Raw genomic sequence first — 15304 nt, forward strand, 5'->3', positions numbered from 1 at the left:
AGGATTCATTAAATAAAAGCAAACCGTTCCGCTCCAGCTATCTTGGACACCCCAAATTGGCCCCATATTTAGAGCTGCCAGTTTTTGTCTTGCACGATTTCTGTCCAAGACTGTACATCCCCGTTGGGGAAACATCTACTCAAATTACTCAATCTGCTTCGGAGCCGAGAACAACGCAGGCTCCATCTGAAGCCACAGCCTGCACAGGCTATGCAATGCCACAGGAATACTAGAGATTGCGCTGATGGAGTCAGGGTTAATGGCTTTGAAATACTGACAACACAAAATGGAGTCTGAAATATTTCCTCCACAGATGTTAACCACATTGTGCGTGTGTTTGTGCGACAACGGGGTAGTTATAGTTTAAAATAATTAAAACATTTAGTTTTTTTTCTAAACAGAAAACAAAAGACTAAAATGTTAACATTGATTCTGCCCCCAAAATTAGAAATGTAGCTGTTGTGGCCTAAAATTATTTCCAACTTCCATCTCCTTTGTCAGGTAGGTACATAGCCAGAAAGATGTGATTTCCCCCCACCTCAGATCATATAAATTTTTCGCCTTTTTTTTTTTAAGCCCTAACTTCAGCTACAAGATTTTTAAAAAATGTTTGCATTTTACTACAAAAACATCCTAAATAAATAGACATTTAAATCAGCAAAAAAAAAAGCTACAGGCAATTGTGCAAACTAGCTGCAGAAATGCATTACATAGTTACAGGGTTAGTTACAGGGTTTGCTGCAGGGGTTTCCTCCGGGGACCTCTGAACTTTAGAGTGGGAACACACATTCTCCACAGTCAGCTCAGGCACACAAAGGTCACCATCAGAGGCCCTGGGGCAGCCATCTTGAAGCTTTGAATGCAACTGGAACTCCTGTTTAGGATTTTCAGTGCACACATTAGTACCATCATTTACTGAAGAATCGCCATCTTCTATTGAGGGAAATTGTACATCACAATATTGAGGTGTCCCTGTGTTTTCAGAAAAGTGCTCTGTGACAGGCACGTAAGGTGCCAAGGAGCTATCGGTAGCAGCAATTAAGTTTTCTACAGTATTTTCCTTTATGTAATTGGATTCTAATCCTGCTTCCACATAATTGGCCTCTCTATCACTGCAGTTCACATCTACAGCACAGCTCTGGTCTATTTGATAATACAACACTGTGGAGTTGCTTAAATAGGTCTGTTCCTCGGGCCTCGGGTTATCCTGAACAGCACTGTCAGCAAAACATAACACGGGAGAGACGGGAGTCACTTCTGCTTGGATCACAACAGGTGTTGCTAGGCCTTCACAGGCCTCATCAAGTCCAGCCACTGCATCCCCTAATATACAGACTTCTAGGCTTTCTACACTGGTATCCATGGTTACACTAGAACTGGTTAAGTCATCCTCTTCCTCCTTTTTCCTGTCCATCTCTTCAGCAGACTGTAAGTGCATAACCGCAGTTTCATTCTCCAAGTCATAATTTTCCGCAGTAAATTCCTGGTAGTCCTGTACCTCCGTGTGTCCATCATTGGAGCAATGGGAGACCACAGGCAACGGCGGCAGATGATGGTCCTGCTGTTTGTTCTCCAGTTCCAGCTTCATGATCGTGTGCAAGTAATGAGTCCGTACGCGGATAGGGTTAAATTCAATCCGGCCAACCGTGTTGGTGCAGCCATCTTTGGAGCACCCACAGGGAAAGGACATCCTGTCCACCTTAAGGAGAAGAGATTGATGTTACTATAGTCCAGAGGACAATTTTGTGACTTGTTATATTGGTACACGATCACCCCACAGATAACCTGCATCAGCGTGGGGGACCAGCCCATAGACAACCACAATAATCTGCCTTACTCATCGAGTCAGCCCTGGCTCAGTGGGTAGCATTCTCGCCTCGGAGTCAGGGGGTTGTGGGTTCAAATCCCACTCCAGAGACTTGAGCACATAAATCTAGGCTGACACTGAGGGAGCGCTGCACTGTTGGAGGTGCCGTCTTTCAGATGAAACGTTAAATGGAGACCCCCCTCTGCTCTTAGGCGAATGTAAAGATCCCACATGCACTATTTCGAAGAGGAGCAGGGGAGTTATCCCTGGTGTCCTGGGGCTGATATTTTATCCCTCAATCAACATAACAAAAAAAAAAAACAGATTATCTGGCCGTTACCACATTGCTGTTGGTGGGAGCTTGCTGTGCGCAAATTGGCTGCCGCGTTTCCTACATTACTACAGTGACTACGCTTCAAAAGTACTTCACTGGTTGTGAAGCGCTTTGGGACGTCCGGTGGTCGTGAAAGGCGCTATATAAATGCAAGATCTTTCATGGACATTTGGATAACATTTAATTGCCGATGTTTACCTGCTTACATCCAAAACGTTACCAGCAGCCAGCCCCTCACACGCTGCCTAGCAATATCGTCAAATGTGGAGCAACTGGTCACTCCATTCATTACCACTCCTGAGCACCAGAAGTTGGGGGGTTCCACCAGGCTTCCGAGGCAGGACATTTAATCTAGGATGGTATCCCTCCAAGCAGGAAGCTTCACCCGTGGCACAAGACGTCTGTACATTACTCTGGGTTCTCCTGAAATCCTATAATGGCTGGGCAGCCATGTGGACATTTAGATCAATGTTACAGCTGGAAAGGGAGTCCCAATTTTGGACCTCCATGGATATGTTACCAGTGGAGGTCATCCAGCTGCCAGGAGGAGAAATGTCCCACTGTTTTCTGGCAGTCTCTTAGCCCAATGCTGAGCTCTGATCTACGTGAAGTTTGCTTTTCAGCACTGTTTACAGATCTCATTGCAAAGTTATGCAATTAGCTGTGCAAGCAGCCCCAGTCAAAGGGTCAAGCTTTTGTGGGCATTTAACCTAATGCTCGAGTTGGTCTATGTTCAATATAGGAAGGAGGGAAGGAAGGTACTGGGATAACACCTATATTTGAAGGGTCGTGGGAGTTAGATCATGCCAAGGACCTGCTTTCAAAATAGTTTGTACAAAGAATGAAATGAGCTGAACATTCCCAACAGCCTCTCACACCCATTTAGAGTTTATTTTACACAATTAGCCACAAGCAACAATAGTCAGCACATTTTTGAGGACACCTACACTATTCCTGTATCTCGTTTTAATGTTTAATCATTTAAAGTCGTCTGTTTGATGGAGCGCCGATTACAACCCGATGTACTTAATGAAGCAACATTACCTCTAACCCATGCGGCCGACAGTTATTAATCTCAAATCTTTAAAAAAAAATGACTGTTTTGAAAACCTCAAGTGCGATGCTTCTGAAATCACGTTCCCTGACCAGGGCTGACCTGACTTCAGAAGGCATCGCAAGTGCAGCCAACAGCATCTCCAGACCCAGCCTCAGGCCAACCCGTGATAACATTCACTACTGTCTGAAGGACCATAGCTTGTCCACAGTCCAACACACAGCTGGTGATTCAAATTCATTCTTGGCTGCAGTCATCACACAGGGTTAAAGTTGGGTACAACAACAACTTGTATTTATATAGCGCCTTTTACGCCCCAAGACGCTTCACAGGAGCGTTATCAAACAAAATTTGACACCGAGCCCCATAGAGATATTAGGGCAGGTGATGTCAAAAGCTTGGTCAAAGAGGTAGATTTTAAGGAGTGTCTTAAAGGAGGAGAGAGGGGGTCGGGGGGGGGGAGGGGGAGGTGAGGTTTAGGGAGGGAATTCCAGAGCTTGGAGCCCAGGCAGCTGAAGGCACGGCCGCCAATGGTGGGGCGATTGAAATCGGGGGATGCTCAAGAGGCCGGAATTGGAGGAGCTCAGAAATCTCAAAGGATTGTAGGGGCTGGAGGAGATTATAGGGATAGGAAGGGGCGAGGCCGTGGAGGGATTTGAAAACCAGGATGAGAATTTTAAACATGAGGTGTTGCCGGACCGGGAGCCAATGTCGGTCAGCGAGCACAGGGCTGATGAACGAACAAGACTTGGTGCGAGTTAGGACACGGGGCAGCAACGTTTTGGATGAGCTCAAGTTTATGTAGGGTGGAAGATGCGAAATATGAACAAGGACCACCAAAACCCGGCTCATAGCTAGAGGAACTTTGTCTAATTGCACTCGGAGCACCACCAAGTCTAGAACCAGAGTTAGTCAACTTCCACTCGACACAGCGGGCAGTGGAAATGGGACGGTGTTTAGACTGTGGTTCCAGATAGCAAAGCCCAGAGCTGCCAACGTTGCCACTCTGGTAGCTGTATGACCTCAATATATAATGAGGGGCTGCTTGGATATCACTGCACAGGAATCCCATTCAGTCTACCCATAGTCAGATGTGAAGCCAGAATTGAACCTATGTCCCTTTTTCTCTCGTGTTGATGCTGGAGATTTAAAAAATGAGAGAATAAAGTCTTCAATCGGAGAACGCGGTCTAAACCGCCAGTTTACAGCAGTCAATTATTTTCACCAATTGTTGCTCACAGTGAAATTCTTAGCAGCAGAATTAAACGTTTTATTCTATCCCTGATCTGTGCTAAGCAGATCTCAGCCACAACAGCAGTGGGGGATGCTACAATTGGCTATGGTGCTCCCAGGACAAGGCGAGGAGGAAAGAGAATAGCCAGGACTTCTGATCACTGTTCAGTGGGCCCTGCTCCCCACTGTGTCGAGTGGAAGTTGACTAGCTCTGGTTCTAGACTTGGTGGTGCTCAGAGTACAGTTGGACAAAGTTCCTCCAGGGTTTTGGTGGTCCTTGTTCATACTCCGCCTCTTCCGCCCTACATAAACTTGAGCTCATCCAAAACTTTGCTGGCCCGTGTCCCAACTCGCCCTGTTCGTCCATCAACCCGTGTGTGTTCGTTGACCTACATTGGCTCCCGGGCTGGCAACGCCTCACGTTTAAAATTTTCATCCTGGTTTTCAAATCACATTCGACACATGAGCCAGCTACCCGAGATACCAGAACTGCAGCCCAACGGGAGTCAGTGGGGGTGAAATTGGTCGGCGGCAGCACCGCAAAACCGATAGCGAATCGGCAGCCAGTTTCACAGCGCCAGATTGGCATTTCCATCGAGCGTGGGCCGGTTTGCGCTTCCAGCGGTGACAATTCCACCACCCGCCACCCTCCCAGCATCTTCAGAAGAGGTGAGAATTAGAAATTGTGATTGCTGCAAAGAAAGATGGGGCGAGAATTCCACAGAAGACAAGCAATCCTACCATGGAAGAATTATTTAAGGGGGAACACCCCAAATATGAGCACAACCAAAGGGATTTTTGTTCTGCTAATGTTTGTGAACTCGGGTGTTAAACAGCATGCGGCCACCAAGTCCCCCTTCCAGACAAGGATTGTGCTGCAGTCTGAAGAATGTATTATTTGAACAATCACCATTTCGCCATTTTATATCACACTCTTCTCAACACAAAGGTTTACACAAAACAAAAGCTGAATGGATCTCCTGGAGTTGTATAACAGTCATTGCTATTGGCCATAAACTTTGACCTTACCTGGCATTTGATTCCCGCTTTGCTACACGGGCACACTTCAGGATCACAGTAAAACCTACAGTTGCACCCGCATTCCTCCCTGGACGAGCGAATGGCTCGCAGCTCATGTTTTTCCTCTGTATCAATCCTGTTGACGCCCGATGCACGTAATAAAGCTCTTCGCCTTTTTGTGGGTAGTGGTTGTAAAAAGAAATAGTCATCTACCTCAATACTGTCCACATCAATGTCATCGTCAGAAACGTCATCAATGGAGAGTACATTGGCTTCATCCGACTCAACTGTACCGTTCTTGGTCAACTGTTGAGAAAAGATTAGAATGGTTTATGGTCAGCTATCGGCAGTACAAGTACCGAGAGCGACATCATCACATGTACTGGTGCAAGACCGTTGCCAGCCCTTTCTCCATCAGTTACATGGATAGACTGGAGAAGCTGGGGTTGTTCTCCTCGGAGCAGAGAAGGTGGAGAGATTTGTTAGAGGTGTTCAAAATCAGGAGGGGTCTGGACAGAGCAGCTGGAGAGAAACTGTTCCCATTGGTGGAAGGGTCGAGAACCAGAGGACACGGATTTAAGGCGATTGGCAGAAGAACCAAAGGCGACATGAGGGGAAACTTTTTTACGCAGCGAGTGGTTAGGATCTGGAGTGTGCTGCCTGAGAAGGTGGTGGAGGCAGATTCAATCGTGGCTTTCAAAAGGGAATTGGATAAGTACCTGAAGGAAAAAATATTGCAGGGTTACGGGGAAAGGGCCGGGGAGTGGGATTAGCTGAAGTGCTCTTGCAGAGAGCCGGCACGGGCTCGATGGGCCAAATGGCCTCCTTCTGTGCTGTAACCATTCTATGATTCTTTTCTTTGATCCTGCACCGCTAGGGTTGCCAGCTCTCGTGGGACATATTCCTGGAGGTTTCATCACACGACCTCCTCCCTGCAACTGCCCCGCCCCCACACTCCCGTCATTGGTCATGCCACATGTCCATTCTCACGGCGGCACTCCTTCCTACAGCCAGCTGGAAAGCGAGCGGACTCTTCGTTACACGATCAGATGATTCTTGGCCGTCAAACAGCCTTTTCTTCCCCAACGCTCACACTTCTATAACTAATAAACAAAAGTATTGAAAGAAAATGAGAATGCCCTGGTGATTTTTCTCCTGGGCAGTCCTGGAGATTAATGTTCGATTCCCGAAGACTCCAGCGCAAACCTGAAGGGTTAATGACCCAGTGCGTTTACACCGGATGCGATGGTGTCCATTACGCAGCAAATTCACTGAACTAATTGCTGATGTTGATTAGTAACTGTTGTGTGAGAGCACTGGGTTCTTTCTAAGGGAGAGGTTTGACAATTCTTGGGATAGGCCACGAGACAGAGTGGTTGAGGACTCAAATCTCCGGTAAAAGCGTGAAGAAGAAAGTGAGAGAGATCAAGTCTTCTCTACTAAGGGCGCCACATGGGCAGATATTAGTATTATCGGCTAGGGGTCCAACATTGAATCTATTGGTGAGGGAGGGCAGAAAGAAGATCTATCTACATCGCCTACCATTCTCGGGATGTGCGCATTGCACCATGAAAGGCCTCCATCCTTGTCTCGACAACCATTCAGGCCTCCAAAATCAAAATGACTTCACTCCAACCAGTGGTCCATCCAGTTCATTCAAGTTTAGGATGGAAAGCAAGAAGGCAGAGGGGAAGTTCCAACGCTCGTTACAAAATGCTTACAAGACAAAACTCTCCTGCGAGAATATATCCACAGCAACCTGGAGAGCTAGCTGAAGTTGACCCAGCCCCCAAAATGCTAACAACTCGAGACCAGCCTTGATCGTCAGCCTATGACACATGGGAGCAAGCAGTTACACTGGGTTGGACCTTACGCTCGAGGTATAGCCAGCATTCCTTCACCAGTGTTGGAGGAGAAAAAACACAGAAGTCCACGACAGGCTGCAGGGGGAAATACACAACCAGAGGACACAGATTAAAGGTGGTTGGTAACAGAACCAGAGGTGAGATGAGGAGACACTTTTTTACGCAGCGAGTTATGATGATCTGGAATGCGCTGCCTGAAAGGGCGATGGATGCAGATTCAATAGTAACTGTCAAAGAGAATTCAATAAATAATTGAAGAGAAAACATTTACAGGGCTATGGGGAAAGAGCAGGGAAGTGGGACTACTTGGATCGCTCTTTCAGAGAGCCGGCACAGGAACAATGGGCCGAATGGCCTCCTCTTGTGCTGTATGATTCTATAAGATTTATTTTCCAAGGGAGTCTGCAAGAATGCTCTCCCTGGAAAATACTGGTTTCTGATGCAATGTGGTGCGCATGCTCCAGTATTTTAAGATCTACAATAAACATGGACATTACATTTTTTTTTAAACTTGCTGAATGTTGTTGAAAATGACTCGCTATTGACCACTTTGGAATGAATTGTCTTTCTCTACATCTTAAAGCTTCTTTCTCCCACTGGAAGAAAATCTATAACTGAAAATAAGCTGGAATTCCTTTTTTTTTTTTAAAAACACAAAATAATAGTACAGAGGATCTAACCTCCAGAGAGGACAAACGGCAAATTTGGAATGTACGAGGATGTTGCCGGGACTGGAGAATTTTAACGATGAGGAAAGATTGGAGATGCTGGGTCTGTTTTCTTTGGAACAGAGGAGGCTGAGGGGAGACCTTATTGAGGTGTATAAAATTATGAGGAGCCGAGATATAGTGGATAGGAAGGACCTGTTTCCCTTGGCAGAGGGGTCAACAACCAGGGAGCATAGATTTAAAGTAATTGGTAGAAGGTTTGGAGGGGATTTGAGGGGAAATTTCTTCACCCAGAGGGCGGTGGGGGTCTGGAACTCACTGCCTGAAAGGGTGGTAGAGGCAGAGACCCTCACCACATTTAAAAAGTACTTGGATGTGCACCTGAAGTGCCGTAACCTGCAGGGCTACAGACCGAGAGCTGGAAAGTGGGATTAGGCTGGATAGCTCTTTGTCGGCCGGCGCGGACACGATGGGCCGAATGGCCTCCTTCCGTGCTGTAAATTTCTCTGATTCTATGATGTGCACACCCGGTACAAATACTGCTCCCTCTCTGCACACAAGATCTGCTACATATCTGGGGCGGGGGGCGGGGCGGGGGGGAGGGGGTTGAATTTATTGCATTAAAAGTGGCACATTCTGGTTGATTTTAAACCGTTTTCTGCTACATAATTGATCAACCTTTACTCTTTTTTAAAAAAAAAGGAGGAAAAATAAAGTGGCATTTGTGTTTCCAAAAGCCCATCCAAATCATAATTTCCCCCCAAATGATCTCAACACTCAATCCGCCCCCCCCCCCACCTCCAACTGCACCCGTGCACCACAGGTCACAGAGGCCCTGTACTCACTCCAGATCCCCAGTCTGTTTACACAGACACACTCCTGCCCCAACTCTCCCAGGTTAAGCTGGTACTCATTCTATTTCCCTCCCCCACAACATTCAAACTGACGTTCTTCCACCTCCCTCCCCACTCCTGCCACTCTTTGCCTGCCTGCCCACACCCCGCTACCCTCTCCGTTCAAGCGACCACTCTTCCTCCCTCTCCGTTCAAGCGACACCTCTCTTCCTCCCTCTCCGTTCAAGCGACACCTCTCTTCCTCCCTCTCCGTTCAAGCGACACCTCTCTTCCTCCCTCTCCGTTCAAGCGACACCTCTCTTCCTCCCTCTCCGTTCAAGCGACACCTCTCTTCCTCCCTCTCCGTTCAAGCGACCTCTCTCTTCCTCCCTCTCCGTTCAAGCGACACCTCTCTTCCTCCCTCTCCGTTCAAGCGACACCTCTCTTCCTCCCTCTCCGTTCAAGCGACCTCTCTCTTCCTCCCTCTCCGTTCAAGCGACCTCTCTCTTCCTCCCTCTCCGTTCAAGCGACCTCTCTCTTCCTCCCTCTCCGTTCAAGCGACCTCTCTCTTCCTCCCTCTCCGTTCAAGCGACCTCTCTCTTCCTCCCTCTCCGTTCAAGCGACCTCTCTCTTCCTCCCTCTCCGTTCATTGTTTTCCCCCTTTCGGATGAGACGATAAACCGAGGCTCCGTCTGCACTCTCGTGGCACTATTTCGAAGAGGAGCAGGGGAGTTCAGCCCAGGCAGCAGCTCCTCCTCTGAGGGAATGGAGGGAAGTGGGCAAGGCTTGTGTCACGCGTAAAGAGAGAGTGTGGGGGAACCAAGATTTGGTAATCTGAGACGATGTCGACTTTAAAAGTTCTGTTAAGATTTGGAGAGCCTTAACTGACGTAGAACACCCTACCAGACTCGGAGAAGCCTCAGGCATGCTTACGTACAGAAGCTGCCGTAACTCATTTGTTCCCAAGGTGCTGACAGGTAATGGCTCTTCAAACTTTGTCGAAGGACACCAAAGAGCAGCAGTGGGACCCAAGGGACACAGATCACGCAGAAATGGGAAAGTACATCAGAAAGCGAGATTGAGGCATTGTAATGTGACAATGAGCTAATAAGGTCAGCTCCTCTAGTTATTACACAAAATGACCTGAGTGATCATCACGATGTTCCATTTGCTACGTACAATTCTAACATTCTGTTCAGTACATATAGCAACGCTATTGAAAAGAACAGTCAGGTCTTCAAACTATTATGAACAGACAAGGCAAAACGAGTGAACAGACTTGCCAAGTTCTCACTGAAAAATATCCAAAAGTCTCCTGTTTGATGCTGGACTCTGGTGCTTGGACCCACAGTCTCATTATATAACTGGATTGCTTCAGTACTCCGTGTCTGAAAATCATTTACATTTTACTGGTCAAATCAACCATGGATCAGAAATGTGAGCACTTACCAGAACTCCAGCAACATGCATCTACACCTCACTCCACCTACTAAGATTGAAAACAAGGACCTTTCATTCCCCTCGCTGCAAAACTGTACATAGGCCAAACACGGTCCAAGGGAGGGGGCCGGGTGTCCATGGCAGTATCTGGGAGCTGGAGGTGCTGAGAGAAGGGCTCTATCCTTTTTTGGGAGGACGTTGTGATTCACCCTGGGCTGAATCTCGGTGAAGTCCATTTCCGGAAAAGGTCTGCAAGGTGGATGTATTTAGGAGAGTAACTGTCAGCTGTGGCTCAGTGGGTAGCACACTCGCCTGAGTCAGAACGTTGTGGGTTCAAGTCCCACTCCAGACACTTGAGCGCATAAATCTAGGCTGACACTCCAGTGCAGTACTGAGGGAGTGCTGCACTGTCTGAGGGGCAGTACATAAAAACATAGAAACATAGAAATTAGGTGCAGGAGCAGGCCATTCAGCCCTTCGAGCCTGCACCGCCATTCAATATCATGGCTGATCATTCAACCTCTGTACCCTTTTCCTGCTTTCTCTCCATATCCCTTGATCCCTTTGGCCGTTAGGGCCATATCTAACTCCCTTTTGAATACCGAGGGAGAGCTGCACTGTTGGAGGGGCAGCACTGAGGGAGTGCTTCACTGACAGAGGGGCAGCACTGAGGGAGCGCCACACTGTTGGAGCTCTGTACTGTCGGAGGTGCCGTCAAACCGAGGCCCCGTCTGCTCTATCAGGTGGATGTAAAAGATCCCATGGCCCTATTTCGAAGAGGAGCAGGGGAGTTATCCCCGGTGTCCTGGTCAATATTTATCCCTCAATCAACATCACTGAAACAGATTAACTGGTCATTATCACGTTGCTGTTTGTGGGAGCTTGCTGTGCGCAAATTGGCTGCCACGGTTCCCACATTACAACAGTGACTACACTTCAAAAAGTACTTCATTGGCTATAAAGCGCTTTGAGATGTCCGGTGGTTGTGAAAGGCGCTATATAAATCCAAGTCTTTCTTTCTCTTTAACCGTGACAAGTAATTTTGAAGGACAGTTCATTCATAGGAACACATGGAAGCGGCAACCCTCCACACAAGCAAATAGTCCGAAGCCCATATCCCTTTATCTCCCTTTTCCTTCATCCACCTATCCAATCTAATCTTGAATGTTGATATCGTATCTGTATCAATCGCCAACACTGGAAGTGAATTCCACAGCCTCTCAACTCAGTCACAGCAAGTAGCCCCAGGGAGTAGTGCCATTTTGGCCTCTTCCTACACTGAAATATTTTCAAGGCAGCCTGTGCCGGCCAAGGCACTTAAAACAGCTGAGATATAGGGGCAGCAATCTCCCAGGTGTCCTGATATCATTCTCCATCCGAAGGCCATTTCTTTGGCCCAGTGTGGGCTGGGACCGTTATCCTCAAAGTAAGCCCAGCTCACTTCAAAAAGGGAGTCTGGGCTGGTGGAACCCAAGGGCATTTAAGAACATAAGAACATAAGAAATAAGAGCAAGAGGCGGCCATACGGCCCCTCGAGCCTGCTCCGCCATTAAATATCATGGCTGAACATCTACATCAACACAATGTGCCCGCCCGGTCCCCATTTGCGTTCAATTTAAAAACAGTTTGAACATCAAATAATTAAGGTAGATGATGCCAAGGCTTCATGCTGCCTAGAGTTGCTCAGCTTCTGGACATTACCGAATATCTGGAGAAGGAACCCTCAGTTCTGGGAGAGGGGCTGCTAGACACCATTTAATCCAAAGTTACATTTAGGTACGATGTATGGAATTTCTGGTGACCTGTAATTATTTTTCATTCGATTCAAAAGGATAACAAAAACCAAAGGCGACATGAGGAAAAACTTTTTTTTTTTTAAACGCAGCGAGTGGTTAGGATCTGGAATGCGCTGCCTGAGCGGGTGATGGAGGCAGACTCAATCGTGGCTTTCAAAAGGGAGTTGGATAAGTACCCGAAGGAAAATAATGTGCAGGGCTACGGGGAAAGGGCGGGGGGAGTGGGACGAGCTCAGGTGCTCTTGCAGAGAGCCGGCACGGGCTCGATGGGCCGAATGGCCTCCTTCTGTGCTGTAACCATTCTAGGATTCAGACAGAACTTACATCAGAAGGGATGCGGGGCAGAGCGAGAGGGGAGAAATCCCGCCCTCCCCCGACCGCAAACCACAACATTTGGCACGAGCCCCGAGCGGGCAAGACTTTTACCTTCATTTTGCGCACGTTGAGTTTCTCCTCCTTCAGGTGGTCGCGCAGCATTTCCCGATGAAGGTGCTCCTGCTCCTGTGCAAACTCACACAGCGTGTACCTGCGGATGCAGTTGTGGTGCCTGGCCATGCCCAGGGAGCTGCCGCCTTGGCTCGGCACACTGGTGAAGCCTTGGCGGCGGGTGAAGTAGTAGACAGTGACCTGGTCAAAGCGAACGTTCTTGGATCTCAGCCGCTTCTGTTTCTTCAGAATCGACGTTGCTGAAACGGGAGTTCAAAAGTAGTCAATCACCGTGCACTGGGATCAGAACAAGTAGGGACCAGAGCACGCACTCATTTACAGAAACATTACTTACATAACAACATAAATAGGAGCAGGAGTAGGCCATGCGGCCCCTCGAGCCTGCTCCGCCATTTAACACGATCATGGCTGATCCGATCATGGACTCGGGTCCACTTCCCCGCCCACTCCCCATAACCCCATTATCCCCTTATTTTAAGAAACTGTCTATTTCTGTCTTAAATTTATTCAATGTCCCAGCTTCCACAACTTTCTGGGGCAGAGAATTCCACAGATTTACAACCCTCAGAGAAGAAATTTCTCCTCATCTCAGTTTTAAATGGGCAGCCCCTTATTCTAAGATTATGCCCTCTAGCTCTAGTGGAAATATCCTCTCTGCATCCACCTTGTCAAGCCCCCTCATTATCTTATACATTTCGATAAGATCACCTCTCATTCTTCTGAATTCCAATGAGTAGAGGCCCAACCTACTCAACCTTTCCTCATAAGTCACACTTGAAGGGAGTGCACATGGAGTGGGAAATTATTTGTTCCTGGGATGTGGACATCGCTGGCATTTATTGCCCATCCCTAATTGCCCTCGAGAAGGTGGTGATGAGCCACCTTCTTGAAGCTGCAGGTCTGGAGTCACAGGTAGGCCAGACTGGGTAAGGACGGCAGATTTCCTTCCCTTAAGGACATAAGTGAACCGGATGGGTTTTTACGACAATCCGGCAGTTTCACGGTCACCATTACTGATACTAGCTTTTTATTCCAGATTTATTTAATTAACTGAATTTAAATTCCCCAGCTGCTGTGGTGGGATTTGAACCCGGGTCTCTGGATCATCAGTCCAGGCCTCTGGATTACCAGTCCAGTAACACAACCACTATGCTACTGTTCCCTTAGAGTGTTAAGTTCTTGCTTACAGAGCTCTCATTGGAGTCTAATCTGTCTATTTATAAAACTCCCATGTGGGAGCTTGCTGTGCGCAAATTGGCTGCCATGGTTCCTAGAATACAACTGTGACTACACTTCAAAAAAGTACTTTCGCTGTAAAGTGCTTTGGGAGCATGTGACAGGTGCTAAATGAATGCAAGTCTTTATTTTTTTGAATAAGTGCACGGGTAGGTCACACAGGCCCTCAGCAGCAGAGTCAGAAATCCAGGCGCTTTTCGCAGCTCCGACATGCTGTCACTTCTTAAAGTTATGTAGATTTTACTGTGAAGGGAACGCGGCTTACTGATCATTAGAAGTCTAGCATCGTTAAAATTCTCCAAATGATGGAGCGAAAAGCGCTTTCAGTCAAATGGCAATCATGATCCCAGAGGTCAGCGTCAGCACAGCTAGTTCTTCAGGGTCCATCAATCATTTCAAGCACTAAGGAAGGATTACATCAAAATAAAGTGGCTTGCCCCTTTGTGAAAAACAAACAGTGTCTGACTAAGGGAAATCATCTGTAAAATGTGGTTAAACTTGAACAGAGCCTTTCAGTGAGATGGGAAAACAGTGTTTGAGGGTGCCCAACATTCCCACATTCAGGAAATAAACGCAAGACCTCACCGGTTTACAGCAAGTTATTCAAATTTCTGGAGGGGATGGATCAGTTTTTGTCGAACCCGTGTGAAGGCCATCTGCTGCAGAAGGATTAGGTGCCACTTAGTTACTGCCCAGCTTCACCTCATCGAAAAAGAAGCCAGGCAGCTCCTTGCGAGCAACTGTGTAACCCTCCGTCCTTCAATCCAAATGCTTCTGTTGCCTGTTCTCGACTCTGACCGACTCAGCGGCGCTGGAAAGTCGCTGTTAATTCTTTGCGATTCGCTTCCTCTGATTAAAGTTCAAGTGAAGCAACTTGCAGAGACAGATGACGAACCCCACTCACCAAGGGACCGTAATTACCTCTCGGCACTGCTGGTGCTCCCAAACAAGCCGAGTGTTGGGAGAAACCCAGGGTAGAAGTCCGCATTGTGCGGTATGGCAACGGCTGCTGGTTGTACGCCCCCGGTTGATGTTTGAAGTCAACGGAACGGAGTACCGGGCAGGGAGTATAACGGGCAGCAGATACGATATCACCCGTGTTACACTACTGCCCAAAGACAAATTTCTACCTAATATCCAGCAAGAAGCCCTTTAAAAGCGGCTCAAGTACAACCCAATAGAATCACAGAATGGTTACAGCACAGAAGGAGGCCATTCGGCCCATCGAGTCCGTGCCGGCTCTCTGCAAGAGCACTTCAAGCCAGTCCCACTCCCCCGCCCTTTTCCCGCAGCCCTGCAATTTACTTTTTTTCCTTCAGGTACTGATCCAACTCCCTTTTGAAAGCCGTGATTGAGTCTGCCTCCACCACCCTCTCAGGTCGTGCATTCCAGATCCTAACCACTCTCTACGTAAAATAGTTTTTCCTCATGTCGCCTCTGGTTCTTCTGCCAATCACCTTAAATCTGTGTCCTTTGGTTCTCGATCCTTCTGCCAATGGGAACAGTTTCTCTCTGCGTGCTCTGTCTCGACCCCTCATGATTTTGAATACCTCGATCAAATCTCCTCTCAA

General features: G+C 47.7%; 1 protein-coding gene across 3 annotated transcripts in view; it reads right to left on the minus strand.

Moving 5' to 3' along the window:
• LOC139240981 (cysteine/serine-rich nuclear protein 2-like) overlaps positions 1–15304 on the minus strand; it is an 81597-nt gene that overhangs the window by 9723 nt on the left and 56570 nt on the right. For 2 of the 3 annotated variants that reach the window (XM_070869613.1, XM_070869612.1), the window contains exons 3-5: positions 12477–12736; positions 5458–5754; positions 731–1699 (exon numbers count right to left, since the gene is read on the minus strand). In XM_070869613.1, coding sequence (XP_070725714.1) covers positions 731–1699; positions 5458–5754; positions 12477–12736 — 1526 coding nt within the window. The remainder of the gene's footprint in view (positions 1–730; positions 1700–5457; positions 5755–12476; positions 12737–15304) is intronic. The other variant, XM_070869614.1, reaches the window with a different exon arrangement.

This window comes from Pristiophorus japonicus, chromosome X, assembly GCF_044704955.1.
Source record: "Pristiophorus japonicus isolate sPriJap1 chromosome X, sPriJap1.hap1, whole genome shotgun sequence".
NCBI lineage: Eukaryota > Metazoa > Chordata > Chondrichthyes > Pristiophoridae > Pristiophorus > Pristiophorus japonicus.